Consider the following 15217-nt stretch of genomic DNA (forward strand, 5'->3'; position numbering starts at 1 on the left):
CTCTGTGATACCGGTGCAGTGCTCTACCAACTGAACTATCAAGCCAACAATGAGCTGGAAATATTGTGAGCTCTTAATTTAACAATCACTTGCCTGCGGCTCGTGATTTCCACAGCCACTTTGACAATATTATGATGCAATTTATCATCAATAAGAGGACAGACTCATGAAAAAACGAAGTCAATTTGTTTTTTACAATAACAAAAACCCAAAATGGTTAATTGCCGGGTTAAACTGAGGGGAAAAGACACAGTAAACAGCTGTAAACATGGATTTTCTTCAAATTGACGGCCAAATTCTGGTTGGCTACTTACAACAGTCAAAACAATTTCATTGTTTACAAAGTTAAAGGTTAAAGTTTGCAGCTTGCGTAATTTAGAATTCTCACTTTCTGCGAAAAATTCAATCTGAATCAAATTCACATCTGACCTGGGCTTCTGCACAGAAGATAAGTTCCGTATCTGACAATTCTATCTCTTTTTCCCAGTCAGGGAGAGTGTCATCTAGAAAACTAAAGTGGAAAACATTAAAGTCCGGCACATCGCCTTGCCTCCATCTCGCTACCTCAAAAGTTGCATAAATTAACATTTTATCTGTTTGTACTCTTATTGATGATAAAAATTATCCAATAAACACGCGAGAATTTTGACAGTTATTGTAAAAATACCCGTTGAGATGGAAAGAAATGAATACAAAAATATCATTTTTTTTTTTAACTGCGGGTAACATATTAAATACGCAACTTTCAAACTATCAGCTTGAACGCATTCGAACCCAAGACCTCTGTAATGCTGTAGTGCTCTACCAACTGAGCCATCAACCCAACTGGGAGCTGAATACCGTAAATGAATATGAATATCACTGCAAGTTCTTTATTCTATTTTATTCTGTTGCCCGCAGTTCAAATACATGTTTCATATTTTCATATTAATTTATTCATCCTGCACCGTTGTTTTACGAACTCACCCCCAAAACTTTCATGTACGGCCATGACTGATTTTTTTTCAAAAGAAAATGTACAACTTAAATGAACGGTCATTAGTTAGGCTAGTGTTCCAACGACAGGCCTTCGTTATCCTTAATAAGCAACTTTATTATTCCACTATTATGTCATTTCACCAAATAAGGTCAACAGAACGCGCAAAATATGAGATCGTAATACACTGTAGTGTCCCGGTTTGACCGGTTTACAACAGAGCGAATACGGACGGAAAAGGCAGAAAAAAGGGAACAACAATGGCCGGACTGGACGAAGAATAGTTTTTGAAACGATGCAAGCTCAAACTCAAGTTTTTAGCATGCCAACCACTTGTCATTTATCTTTTCATTTTATCCAATCAAATTAAAGACATTTAACTGGCTTTCTGTGTTGTTTACGTCATTCGTACGCGCCATATACCGTTGGACAGCTAATGCCGGGTGTATTTCAAAACTGTTACCAAAACAGAGAAGCCAAAATAAAAAAAAATTTTTGTAGTAAAATAATAAATCTCTTATTCGATGGTTTTACATATAATACTCGCGGACATTTTGCTTATTGCTCGTATTCAATATCCGCGCGTATTATATGTAAAACCATCGAATAAGATATATGTACTCGTTTAAAACGCAGCCATTAATTTTTTTCCATTGGTTTTGTATACTCGTCCGTCAATTTTAGCGTTTTCTGCGCTTTTCGAGAAAACCAAGATGGTGGATCCAAAATGGACACCATTTAGAAATCATGATCTGATCTTCGCAGTCGTGAGTTATGGACAAGGGACGGAATCCGGCCTCACCTGGACCCATTTGGCTAACGCAATGTTGTACCCAATTCTGATCCCTGGGGTTAAGATTCTTTGTTTATTGCATTTACATTATAATGTAGCATTCACATTTAAATGATATGGAAATACTTAGAACAAAACATTTTATGCCCAAAGGATTTGAATTGGGTACAACATTGCGTTAGCCGAATGGGTCTATTTAGAAGGAATGTACAATTACTTTGAAATAAAAAAAAATTGACACGAACGAGAGGGTTTAGTTTGAAGATGGAGGAAATTAATGTAAGCACAGGTCTTATATTTTTCTGAACTAAAGAAACATTTATGCTCCCAAAGACATTTCGTCGCAAATACACTGAAGCAAAAACTGAGAAGGATAATTGTTATAGCAATAGTCAACCTGAAAAATCCCAAACGAGTTATTTAAAGTATGAAATGCGCTAAATTTGAATAAGTAAAACTGAAACCCTTACTTTTCTTTGGTCTCAAAGATGACTACGCTCAAAAGAATTAAGCGATTTTATTCTAATTCATCGAGCGCTTATTTCCAATGATCAGATAGCGCTAATTTGTAAATATTCTCATGCTAAATGTTTGCTTCACGTGCATGAGAGCTTAGCAATTGCAATGCCTTATCTAGGGCTTTTTAGGTAGTATATCTAAAGCAATAACAAATTATGAATTGCCTTGGTTGGACGGGAGAGGTTTTGAAACACAAGATGTAGTTTCAGTGTAGTCAATAACCTTAAATAATTATATATCTTACCCTGAGTATTTTGTGCGTGTATAGTGAATGCAACGACAGAAGCAATCATTACAAGGCAGATTTTCTCCATGGCAAATATATCGTCAAATGAGAAGTGTGCCTGTTTTCCGCTGATAATGGGAGTAAACTATTAAATATCCAATATAAATTTATTTTTATATTGGCAGTAGTTATGGTATAGCAGTTCCGCTTTCTGGGGCTCACATTATTATTTAATTAAGATCCATCACGCGACACACGCAATAACTTATATGGTAATTATATACCTTTCTAAGTAAGACACGCTGTCGAATGAACAATTCAACCCTAAGCATGAGCAAAATAAATAAGTTAAAGAAACGAACGCAGTTGGTACGAAAGCATTTTTTTTAAGATGGGGATCTTTGGCTGGGGGTTACTGAATTCAGAATTAACTGAAGAGAGATATTTTTATCACGTTCCAAGAACGATAACGCGATATCTCCGGGGAAGTAGTCAATTTTAAAATGATTCGACAGTGATAACGGAGGCGCTCTTATAAAGGTACACAGAAAAATGAGTGTGTTACCTTAAGTACTAGTATAACAGTAATATAATAGGCTCCAACATTAAGTGAAGAGGGCGACAAGGAAAAAGAATATTGTTCTTTAATTTTGTTGTTAAACGTTTATAAATAATCTTGCGGAAAGCCTAGCAAAAAAACTTCACTGGTGTCTAATGAGCTCTATGCGCTTCAATCATGGCCTTTTCCTCTCTGTTAATTGCGTTAGTTGCTGTATAAAACTTGCCAATTATCGTGACAAACACCACCTGCTGTAAAATACTGAAACTGAATTCATTAATTAGACGGATCCATAATTTGAAGCCATTAGCCTTTATTTGTCGGTTGTCAACTGGTATAGCGTTGCTCTGGTTAAGAAAACTAATAAGAAAATGTGCTATATCGTTCCAGCGCAACTGTTACGTCTGAATGTGGTAGCCGGGGAATTTTTCGTGTATTAGGGCACAGCACAGACGTTTTTGAGCCACGGACGGCAACCAGAAATTGAATTTTTCCGTTTTTGGAGCGTTTTCACGCCATCGCGTTTGCAACGTCAAGCTACAGTCATCAACAAAAGCTTTTCCTGTCCGTGTTAAGGAGCAAAACCACCCCAAAAGGCATACGACTTCCGGTTGCCGTCCGTGTCTCACGACATGTCTTGCTTTTAAAAGCTCACTAAATATTCACCGGACGTGAGACGCATTAATAAGTTGACAATAGCGACACCTGTCCTCCGTTGGGGAAAAAATTAACCTGCGTTGAAAGTTTTTTTCTTTTCCAAATTTTCGTACAGTCTCATTCTTTAAACAAGAAAATCTGTTAGTTTTACTAACGGTTTTACCCATTTGGGTGTGACAAGGGCAAACAAATGACGAAGTGCCCAGAACGTTTGCGCAAGTTCATTAATGGACCCGCCTGCGACTTTAATCTTATCTCCTGGAAAATATAAGCTACAGGAATAATAGTGCGAGGAAGTCATCAAAATCTGGTCTGTGTAACTAGAGACACAATATTAATATTACACCGTATTCTAAAAGGCTAATATTTACTTGTCATGGTCGTGACAAATATTAGTCCGGCTGTCTTAGTGCTAATGGAGTTGACTTCCTCTTGAATTTTAAGTTGAGGCTTGGAGCCGCATTCCTGGAACCATCTTAATTTCTGAGGCTTGTTTGAATACAGAACCCGGTATTGAAAGAGGTTGATGAATCCAATTCCAAGGACCCTATATTTTAGCACAGGCTGTAGTTTATGATCCGTCAAAGAATTATGATCTAATTCAAACAGCCTTCACACAACCGCACCGTGACCTATGATTGACTGGAAAGATAATATCAAGGATTGGACAGGCTTGGACTTTGCCCACTCTTAGAGGTCTGCAGAGAGTTAGTTAATCTATACATCTAAAACTGTGCAATCGAAATCCCCATAATATTGTCTTCTCTTACCTTGTTCAACGTGATATTTCAAATACTACAAGAAAAAAGTGCTCAACGTTTAACGGTCGCGTTATAATTCCATGGAAGAGAACGATAAAGCTATCTCAAACACCAATAATAAACACAGGGGTAAACAACGGTTCGTCTAGGTGAATATCTGTTTGAAAGACCTTAATCGCCTTAGGAATTCGTATTCAAGTGTGATGACGAAATTTCACCTCAGAATTTCGTAAAAAGCGGAAATTAATAGGACATTTCCGAGTTGTTTTGAACCTCATTATGAAAGCGAGGCATCGTGTAAGATTTTGTTATGAAAACAAGCTTTCTTTCATATGTAAATAAATAAATCTTCACCGGAAAAGGTTTGCACTTAGCCTCGATTTCGTAAGGAAATTCAAAGCAACTCGGAAATATGGCCCGCTATTCCTTTCGTTTTCAAAGAAACAAAAAAGTCGCTCCAGATGTGAATTAAGATCCACTAGGGGCTTCGGAAAGCGTACAGCAGCTCGCAAATTCGATTGAGGATTTTCTGTTCCCTAAAAGATTCCTCGGCGTAAAAAATCAGTCAAAGAATTTGATCAGGTCAAATTGTGTTTGCGTGTATACAAATTAGTTTTAAAGGGTCAGAAGGGATCTTCCAAAATAGAAAAATACATTTGAAGTAATTCCCTTCATTGTCCCTTTGGCCACTCTTGAATACTGCCTTACTTTCATTTCAATGGTCGCACTCCAGAATTTTATACACGGGCCTCCTTGTACAAATTGTAAAATCACGGAAAATGAGAAACATGTATCCATAGTAAACGATCATTTAGATAAACACATGCAGGGGTCAGATTGATCTTCATTATCCAAATGCCGGTGGATACGAGGGAGTTAGTCCTATCCATCCTGGTAGTGGGGCGGAGGGTGGGGGAAGGAAGCATGACAAAGTACACGAACGAAAATTCATATCATTTTTTTATCAAAGCAAACTATGCCAGACTTTCTGACTTTCCTAAAGGATTATCTGGCAACAATTTAGAATTTATTACTCACGTGATGTTTCAAGCCTCTTTTTTATAATGTGATTAATAGAGAACTGTGTAAAATTTATGAGTAATTATATGGACAGCTTGTCACATGACCTAATCATTTTAAAATCACTGAAACTATTTCCACACAATGATTTCTAGGTTTTTCATTATGTGTTGACACCTAAAATTAACGCTCTGTAACTACCTTCGGAATTATAACATGCAGATTTCAATTTATACTTCATTTTATATTTCATCGCTTCCACCCCTTTCCCCCACCAGCCTAGAAGAAATAACAAAACACAACAATAATTCGACTGAGTTCAAACGCGATCTTCATAAAAGGATTAACAGAGCCTGCTGGATCTCTTGCCTTAGGAAACATACCTTATAATGTGTTACTAACTCTACGAAACAGATGGAACGCAAGCTAAAAATATTTTTAAAAAAGGAAATGAAGTCAACGGGTTGGGTTAAATTACGTAGCGTACAAATCAACAATCCCCCCAGCGTGGAAAACGACAGAGAAAAAGAGCATAAAGACAAATTTCATTGTTATATGAAGAAAAATCACTTCCCTTTCAGTAATCTTTATGTTTTCTCATATAAGTGTTCTTTATTTTTCGTTTAATTTTAGCGCATAAGTGGAGTTTCTTGGAACTACAGAAAACCATTATGGCGATTCCAAGGTGGCGGCCATTTGGCAATCATGACGTAATTATGACGTCAGCACTTCTCGTTGCTTGCGGATCTCAAAGGAAACATTTTTGGATGACTATCTATACTCGAACTGCCATTGCCATAGTTTTAATAGTCGCAGACTTTTTAAAAAAAACCTTGTCTTGATAGGGTTCAACCTCAACAATTAACGTTTGAATACGTGAATTGAACCTAAACTCTCATCTAACCATCTACACCATCAGCACATTATATAATCAGTTCCTCTCGTCGAGCAGCAGTAAATACACAGATTTAGTTATCTCCAAAAGAAAAAAAAAGAAGGAAAGATCACATCTCCATAGGGTTTTTAAAAGCTAGCGTGCGCACTGATGATGCGAGCTTCAGTAATGTGCGCGTGCGAGCTGACGCAAGCTCATGCAAAGCAGCGAACAAGTCTCCAATACAGCTCAAATTACAACCGATTAACGTTAATCCATGATTAAATGTTAACTGAGGTTTTCATCTCGCTCATTTAAAGCGGTCTTTGAAAGCTATTTGAAGCTAATGTTAAAGACAAGTCTAAAGTCAAAACTGACGGACAAAATCTTTGGAAGAATCTTTGATGATTAATAATGGTAATTGAACTGAGTGGAGTGCAATTTGGTCTGAAATCATACGCGTGATTTCAAAATCGAACGAGCGCGCAGCGCGAGTTTGATTTGAAATCACAAGTATGATTTCAGACCAAAATTGCACGAAACAAAGTTCAGTTACCACTTTATTACACCTTTTTTGAAATCACAGAGTTTTATTGTCAATATTAATATTCTATTTTTGTTACTTCATTTCCATTTTGATGAGCTAAAGAAAGGATGCGATTAAGAGCAAGAAATGATGTAATTTGGGAATAAATCGCACTGTTGAGAGCCAATAAGATTGCATGGGTGCATGTAGATTGCATGTAGTGAATGGGTGTAATAAGTCATTAAATTCGAATCAAAGTTCACGTTAATCCAGGATTAGTTTAATGGGGCTTTGAACAACTGGGGTCAGAATTAGAAACAGAGAAACCATGGCAAAGAAAACGTTTTCTGTAATAGTTTCCCAAGGTTGTAAATTTCATCCAATTAGATTGCGCAAACAAGTTTATTGCTCTAAAGTTCACGCATCCTCAAAAAGCGATCTTGGCGAATTCCTATTCTAGACGTCATTATTTTGCGTTAAAATGTAAACTTTCATCTGGATTTTCTCGCGTTTTTTTCTGATCAGAAAAATTTCCTAAAAGCTGGCACAAAGGTTCCAAATGATTTACTCTTATAAGGGCCGGGTCGCGCTAGAGCCAATTTTGTTTATTTAAGTGATACTCTGTCAACACCTACTGCAAAATAAGTGCGACCTCACGTTTCTAAAACTTGCCAATTTTTCGCAGATTGCCAAAATTTTGCCAATCTTCAAAGACGCCGAATTGCTGCCTCGGAGACGACCAAATTTTGGCAAAGCGGCCAATTTTGTTTGTACGTATAGCAATTAAGCTGTCATTCACTGTAGCGAAGCAAGTGCTAACAGCACTTCTGACCCCGTAGAGCGGAGAAAGAAAGGCAAAAAAGGAAAGTACGACACCTGGGCCCAAGCTGAGCAACGACTGCTTGTTCAGTTGTGGGCCAAAATTCGCTTAGTTCGCTTAGTGCGACCTGGCCCTTAGGTCTCAATTTTCACAAAAATTTACAAGACAATTTTAAATGCAGTGGGAAAAACACAAATTTGCAAAAAGCATGGAATCTGCCTTTGAAACCCCTGCCTTTTTTGCTCTTAAAAGATTTCCCTGTTGAGGTACTTTTAGTCTAATACAGATTCAGAAACGCCTTAGTTTAAGTAGTTTTAATTCGAGACTCAAAGTCATTATTTTACAAGTGAGGGGTCGAAGATACTGTTTGGTTCTTGATTATTACATTTTTGTTGATTTCAATGAACTGGTAGAGAGAAAACAAGAGTAAACTGGCTTTCGATGTGCTTAAAATGAATGATGCGATCTTGCTCTAAGATAGATCGAGAGAACCCAAACAAGTAGCGAAACTAAGCGGTAAGATCCGAGTTGTTAACGCAGGAGTCGTACTGATGACTTTCCGATGACTAGTCCAAAAATGTCTACCTTGGGCTATAGGAAACTCGCGGCAGGTTTACGTGGCAAACGTCTAGCATATAGTTTTAGAATTTGAATGTCGATGGGTGGCATATGAAGCTGTTGGGAGAACTCGGACTTTCTTTTTCCCTGGTATGCATGTGTAACTACTGAACCCGATCATTAGTTCACCAGGCATAAAAAGCATGTGAACTCAAAAATACAAGTTTCTCTTATTTAATGCAAAAAGGGTTGGCCAATACATTTTTAGCGTTTATTAACGCTTATTAAGTTTTTAAGGAGAAAAACAGCATTTTCGAACAAATGTTCACTTCCAGTGAAAACAATAGTTAGCGCTGGTGACGAAAGGGTAGAAACCCAAACATTGCACAACCGATATGGACGCTCGATTAAGTTGCACCTTTGGAAGAAGCTTGAGGATTATACGGATAAAGACGATTCTAAGAGGTTGAATTTTGTGATTATCATACCATATTTTATAGCGATAAACCGCGACTTTATAAAGTTCTGGGGCCTTGCCAGTATCGCTGAGGTTTAAAGGAGAACCTTTCCTTCCCTGAGCGTTAAACGACCTCTGAAGGCCTATGCGCTTTGCCAGTGGGATCGCAGCTCAGATGGATTACACAAACGATTAGCACCTGCTTATTAAACAAGCTGGTCAATTGTACCGACCCAGCTGTTAAAGCAAGAACGGAGTACTGCCCTTGTAGAGCACAATATGACTCCGATGCATTAAGAAATACGATTCAGAAACCGGACTATCCTTGAATATTCAATTGATGAACAGACTAGAGAATAACCTTCCAATAACCTCCCATATGAACGCTTTTCCTTTACAAACCTGTAAAAGAGAAGTTAAGGTAGAAGCTCCAGTCTTGTTGATAGCAAAGTCCTGTTCTAAGAGCATGTGTTGCATCATTTCAAATTGACCAGGGGACGAATGACAATACGTCACGATAAACACGTCATTTTTTTCTTCATAGCCGCCATCTTGGATATATGAATGCAGAAAACCGAATAAAATTAAAATTGTTCATATAATGTTAAAAATTTCACATTATAAAAACAAGGCTTGAAACATTCGTGAGTAATCAATCCTTAATTGTTGCCAGATAATTCTTCAGGAAAATTCAGGAGGTCTGGTTGTGTTTGCTTTGATATAAAAATGTTATGAACTTTCGTGCATGCACTTTGTCATGCACCCCCCCCCCCCCCCCCCACCATCCGCCCAACCACCAGAGTAAATACACGACTTTCATAATGGCGGACCGCTCGGGCGGAATGGTAATCACTGACATCAGAGCGAGGCTAGTTAGGCCACGTACAACGTAAACACATGCAAATGCTTTCCAAATCTCTATCGTATGTAACCTGTTTTTTGCTGTATCGTCGAACGTGATAATGTGAGAACGTAATCGAGTGTTTTTGTTTATCTGAAATCGAAATTACTCAGGTAATTACCACGGGCTTAAAAAATGCCCACGCACTGCTGTGTTCCCGAGTGCACCAAGAAAGGCTGTCGCGAGGAGGATGGCAGTAAAGTCTCGTTCTTCAAGTTTCCTGATCATGTCGGTCGCCGTAAACAGTGGCTTCACGCCATCAGAAGAGAGGAAGGAAAATATTTTCGGATCACGAATGCAACCAAGGTCTGTTCGAGACATTTTAGGCCGGAATATGATTTTGTAAAAACCCTCGCTGGCAGAACGGGCCTGCGAGGGAATGCTGTTCCTTCGAAGTTTGCGTGGACTCGCACCTCTCCCCGGAAACGTAAAGCGCCAGCAGTACGCGAAAGTATCGATGAAACAAGCCGAAAGCCAGAAAACAAAGAAAACTGCGTAGATGAAGGGGAAAATCGCATAGAAAAAAGGGAAACTGTGGAAAGCAAGCTGTCTGAAAACTTAAAAATGGACGCAGAGACTCAAACCACAGAACCAAAGGAAGGCACTGAGACCTCGCTGAAACAACAAATAGTGGACCTTGAATCAAATCTTGAAAGAGCTAAGCGACGTATTGAATCTTTGCAAAACCAAGTTTTCACTGTTGAAAGATTTCAAAGCAGTGATGCGTCAATCCATTTTTATACTGGATTTCCAAACTGGAAGGTATTTATGTCCGTTTTTAGATACCTGAATCCTGGTGATATGGGTGAAAACATCACATACTGGTTGTCTTCAAGGAAAAATGTGTCTGCCAGCATTTATGAGGAGGTGGCAGCTAATGGAAGCAAGAAATGCAGAAGTAGGTATTGAGGCCTATTGACGAATATTTCCTTGTGATGTGTAGACTCAGACAAGGCATTCCTGAGGAGCACTTAAGTCATCTGTTTGACCTATCCACTTCAACAGTTAGCCGGATTTTTATCAGCTGGATAAATTTCATGTATTTGAGGCCAGGCCAGCTAAACATTTGGCCAACAAGGCAAGTAATTAATGAGACAATGCCTGAAGATTTCAAGCAAAAATATGGTTCTACAAGAGTTATTATCGACTGTACAGAGGTGAGGTGTCAGATGCCAAGTAGTTTGCATTTAAATGGGGAGCTGTTTAGCAATTATAAACACCACACAACCCTGAAGGGATTAATTGGCATTTCCCCTGGTGGTGCAATAACCTTCATCAGCCAGCTGTATACTGGCAGCATCTCTGACAGAGAGATTGTTGTCAGAAGTGGATTGTAGGATTTGCCCTTGCGAGATGGAGACTCAGTCATGGCAGACAAAGGTTTTACAATCGAGGACTTGTTACCTTTAGGAGTTTCCTTGAACATTCCCCCCTTTCTTGGCAGCTCAAATCAAATGCCAGCACAAGATGTTGTTCGCACTCAGGAAATTGCAAGCCTGCGAATTCATGTTGAGCGTGCCATAAACAAAATCAAGAATTTTCACATTTGGGATGGAGTTGTGCCCCTCCATCAGTTTGGGGTTGTCAATCAAATGTGGGCAGTCTGTGCAATCTTATGTAATGCTCAACCAAACATTATTTCTATTTGAATAAACTGGGACAAGAACTATTCTTTGACTATCACTATACCATTAGTTTTAAGTGGTCCAAAATTATGTAGACCTGTAGACAACCGAATACCCAGGAAGTGATAATATTTTGTTATTGTTGTTGTTCAGTTTATATAAAGTGGCTATTATTCCTACCGGTCTCCACTCACATAAGAAAAAAAGATGTGATCCAATTTAAAATTGTGTGACATTTTATTCCTGTGTATATCAGCTCAAAATCAAACCAGACAGTTTCCCTGCTATTTGCAGTTAATATAAATATTTCCTCAGTTTTGTTTTTAGTCAAAAGAAATAACATTGTGGTGCCATGCATGCTTCTTATTACATTTTTCATTAAAAAATATAAAATAACATGTGACTTACATCTACAGACAGTGTAAAAGTTATTCTTGTTGACAACAATATTATTTGTGTCCTATTATCAACACTACAATTGCCTGTACTGCACAAATATGTACACCATTAGCAAGGGAACTATCTATAAATCTAAAATAGTCTTTCATAAAAAGGAACAAGCACATGGACAAAAGTAAGAATAACTTGTGTATTGGCACAAGGGTGTGGAGAATCAATCTCCTCCCAGTTACAGTGCAGCTACTCCAACTAAGACCACCCAACAAAATTCTGCCAGTGGAAGTACTGGAAAGAAATCCTGCATGCCAACAACAAATTTTCCACAAATAATTTTATGCAAGTTGTGTGCTTCAAAAGTAATAAATTGGAACCATTTGTATTGCTTTCGCACTCTAATAGTATTGGACAATTTAAAAAGCTTTTTCTTGGGTGGCCTTGTTTGAAGTAGTGATACTGTAACAAGACATAAGTAAATTAATTACTGAATTGCCACCCAAAAAGTTGAAAAGCCTACAATATATACAATCAAAGGGCATTGAATAGCTAATTATCGACTGCATTTTTCTGATAGTCCTCAGCAGCAAACTTAATGAAGTGTAAAAAATAGTTATTTAAAAGTTCAGTTTTTAAGTTTCTCCAGTAGTCAGAATCAAAGGTTATCCTCTCCACGTACAGTCCTTTGCTGGTGTAGACAATAAAATCACACCACTTGCTTCCAGTTATCCCCATTTGTCCTTGTACTTGTGCATAGTATGCATGATCCCTTTTTAGTCTGCACTCTTTGTCATTTATTTTCTCCATAAAAAAATTGGGATAAGAGCATGCATCCAAGGGTGTTACATGGAACTTGGTGTAGGGACACTTTACCTCTCCCAAACCAAAGCAATGTACACATCCTTTATCCACAATTTTTGCATCAGGCGAGGCACCTAGTACTGGACAACTTTTTGATATGACAAATCCACTCCTTAAAACAGCTACTGGTGTATTTTGGTTGAACATGAATTTCTGATACTCTTGAAGAGCGAAGGGTTCATACTTAATGCCATGGGCAACATATTTAGAGGAAAATGGCTTTGGGTGCATGATGGACTGAGCATAGGTATCATGATTCCTTTTTCTCTTGGTAATCGCTTGGAAGTTGGAGGCAGTAAATCGATAGGTGCGTTCTTGCTTCCACATTTCAGATGATGATTGATCCCTTGTTTTTCTTTCGATTTCATGGATTTTGACTTCGTCCACATTTAGAGTGGACAGCAAGTTCTTTTCAGAATCTGAGAGCTCCCGAGGTGTGGTCATCTCCTCCTCATTTGTCATAGGAAAGCGAGGATAATGAGGGAGGTCCAGGGCAACATCATTTACTCTCTGAACTGAGGCTAGATTCGCTTGAGCAGAGAAATTCGATTCTGTGAAAGAAGTTTGATAACTCAAGAACGACCCAACAGGACTTTTGCCAAATTTGGTATCACTCATTTCAAAAGCCACGTTTTTTTCTTTGTTCATATGAGCAAAACCCAAGTTTGGATCAATTCCTGAAAGTTCAGATTTAAAAGCCTTCTCTCTTTCCAGATCATGTTGTGGTTGTCTTCGGGCTTCATACAATAAGCATTTCACACCACCGCCACAACGTGAAGTGCTTGGTTCATCGAGTTTTGCCTTTTTTACCACAACCTCCATTACAGGTTGAGCTACTATATTTTCGCCTCCACCTTTCTTGTTCCAGGATTGAAGCTGGGAAGTACATGCTACTTGCGAATTCTCGTCCGGGTCTTTTTGTAAGTCCCTTGTAGTTTTAGCTTCATATAGACTGAATTTGCAAAGTTTCAGCATTAGCGCCGAAGTGTGATTACAAAATCCCACTTTTCCAGCCACACAGGTACAAGTGGAATTGAGAACGTCACCCTTAACAATACACACGGCCAATTTTAGCTGATGCGGCGGGTCGTTTTTCCTGTAACTGTGGCAGCATTTTGCCTTGAAATAAAAGCAGTGTTCATCACAGGTTGCCATGATTTCGTGAAGATATTCATCTTCAAGAAACGTCTTTGCTTTGCGAAGTGTTGTTGGCTCAGAGTGGTGATGAATATTTCCAATGTTCTTACCCGATCTTGCAATATGTTGGTTCATTTCTGCTCGGGTAAACATCGGCATTTTTTTCCAGCGAATTACCCCATCCACTTTCTGGGTAATTCACAACATCGACCTTCTTGGCGACCGGATCTGTATTCAGTGAATCTTCGATCTGCTGTTTTCTCTTGGTATATAAGCCGGTCGGCTCAGGATCGACGATGGTTTTGTCTTTTCCAGAGGTAATATACTCTTCAACTCTGAAAATAGAGTTACATGTCAAGCGAAGGAATTGAAAAAATAAATTTTGTCGAGAAAAGGATAGAAGTGAAAAAACCGATTGCATCGTAAGCAAACCGACTCCTTACCTTTTCACAAGCTCCGCTTTCGTCTTAAGTCCTTTTGCCCGATCACCTCTACACCGTAACCAGAACTTCAACTCATCATTTTTAAGTTCAGATGGTTTTCGTCCATGCAAAGAAGCACCAGGGATATCTTCTTCCGTAAGAACTGCGACGTGTGCTGTCGAAGTTGATGACCTTTCTGGCCTAACTAGCCTCGCTTTGATGTTAGTAGTTACCATTCCGCCCGAGCGGTCCGCCATTATGAAAGTCGTGTATAGGGTTAACTCGCTCGTTTCCACTGGTATTTGGATAATGAAGATCAATTTGACTAATGCATATGTTTGTCAAAATGATCGTTTCCTATGGATAATTTTTTCTCAAGTTTCCGTGTTTCTACACATTGTACAAGAAGGCCCGTGGATGAAATTCTGGAGTGCGACCATTGAATGGAAGTAAGGCAGTATACGTAGTTTAAGATGTGTTATTAATCAAGAGTGGCCAAAGAAACAATGAAGGTAACTTCTACAAATGTGTTTTCTATTTTGGAATAGAAGATCCCTTCCGTCCCTTTAAAACGAATTTGTATACAAGCAAACACAATTTGACTTGATCGAGTTCTTTGCCTGAACTTTAACGCCGAGGAAACTTTTAAGGAACAGAAAACCCTCATATTTCCGAGTTGCTTTGAACTTCCTTACGAAATCGAGGCCTCTCTCCTCCGCAGAGGCTCCGCTGAGAAAAGTGAGTGCAGGCGTAAAATTCCGTGGAAGGCGACGGCGGGAGCCTCTGCCAGAAACCACGCCCAATATGGCTGCGATCCGGGGGAGTCATTTTGTAACTAGGGTGGTGTGCGTACTTATGTCATAAAAATGGCGGGTGTTTGTGAAATTGTCATGTCGCGCGATGTGGGAGATTTATTCACGAAAACTTACCTACATGCTTAGAAATCGGGGAAAGTTTGTTCCTTTCATGATGACTGTTTAGAAAAGGCTTTTATTTTGCTGTGACTGGATGCCTTGAATCATTATTACAAGAATGAAATTCAAGTTACACGAGCGGCGATCGTGTGAAGATAAAAGAGTGCATGCAAAGGAATGATTTATCGAGGAAACGTCTGCCAGCTGAGACCAAACAA

The 15217-nt window shown here is 38.8% G+C and overlaps 2 protein-coding genes and 2 pseudogenes across 2 annotated transcripts in view; 1 reads left to right on the forward strand and 3 right to left on the reverse strand.

Moving 5' to 3' along the window:
* LOC146465409 (adhesion G protein-coupled receptor L1-like) overlaps nt 1-2666 on the reverse strand; it is a 30558-nt gene extending 27892 nt beyond the window's left edge. The window contains exon 1 of the mRNA XM_085128760.1: nt 2533-2666. Within this exon, the coding sequence (XP_084984886.1) occupies nt 2533-2602 (70 nt within the window). The 5' untranslated portion in view covers nt 2603-2666. The remainder of the gene's footprint in view (nt 1-2532) is intronic.
* A 7116-nt stretch (nt 2667-9782) lies between these two features.
* Nucleotides 9783-10984, forward strand: LOC146465410 (uncharacterized; annotated as a pseudogene).
* Nucleotides 10985-11920: 936 nt separating this feature from the next.
* Nucleotides 11921-13363, reverse strand: LOC146465411 (uncharacterized). Its single transcript, XM_085128768.1, has one exon. The coding sequence runs from the start codon at nt 13346-13348 to the stop codon at nt 12215-12217; it is 1134 nt and encodes a 377-aa protein (XP_084984894.1). The 5' UTR covers nt 13349-13363; the 3' UTR covers nt 11921-12214.
* A 53-nt stretch (nt 13364-13416) lies between these two features.
* Nucleotides 13417-14342, reverse strand: LOC146465412 (uncharacterized; annotated as a pseudogene).
* Between the last annotated feature and the right edge of the window lie 875 nt (nt 14343-15217).

This window comes from Pavona decussata, unplaced genomic scaffold, assembly GCF_977016875.1.
Source record: "Pavona decussata unplaced genomic scaffold, jaPavDecu1.1 SCAFFOLD_156, whole genome shotgun sequence".
NCBI lineage: Eukaryota > Metazoa > Cnidaria > Anthozoa > Scleractinia > Agariciidae > Pavona > Pavona decussata.

What these genes read in the sequence shown, in the direction of transcription:
- LOC146465411 (XM_085128768.1), bottom strand. Translation starts at nt 13,348, where the DNA reads ATGGAGGTTGTGGTAAAAAAGGCAAAACTCGATGAACCAAGCACTTCA.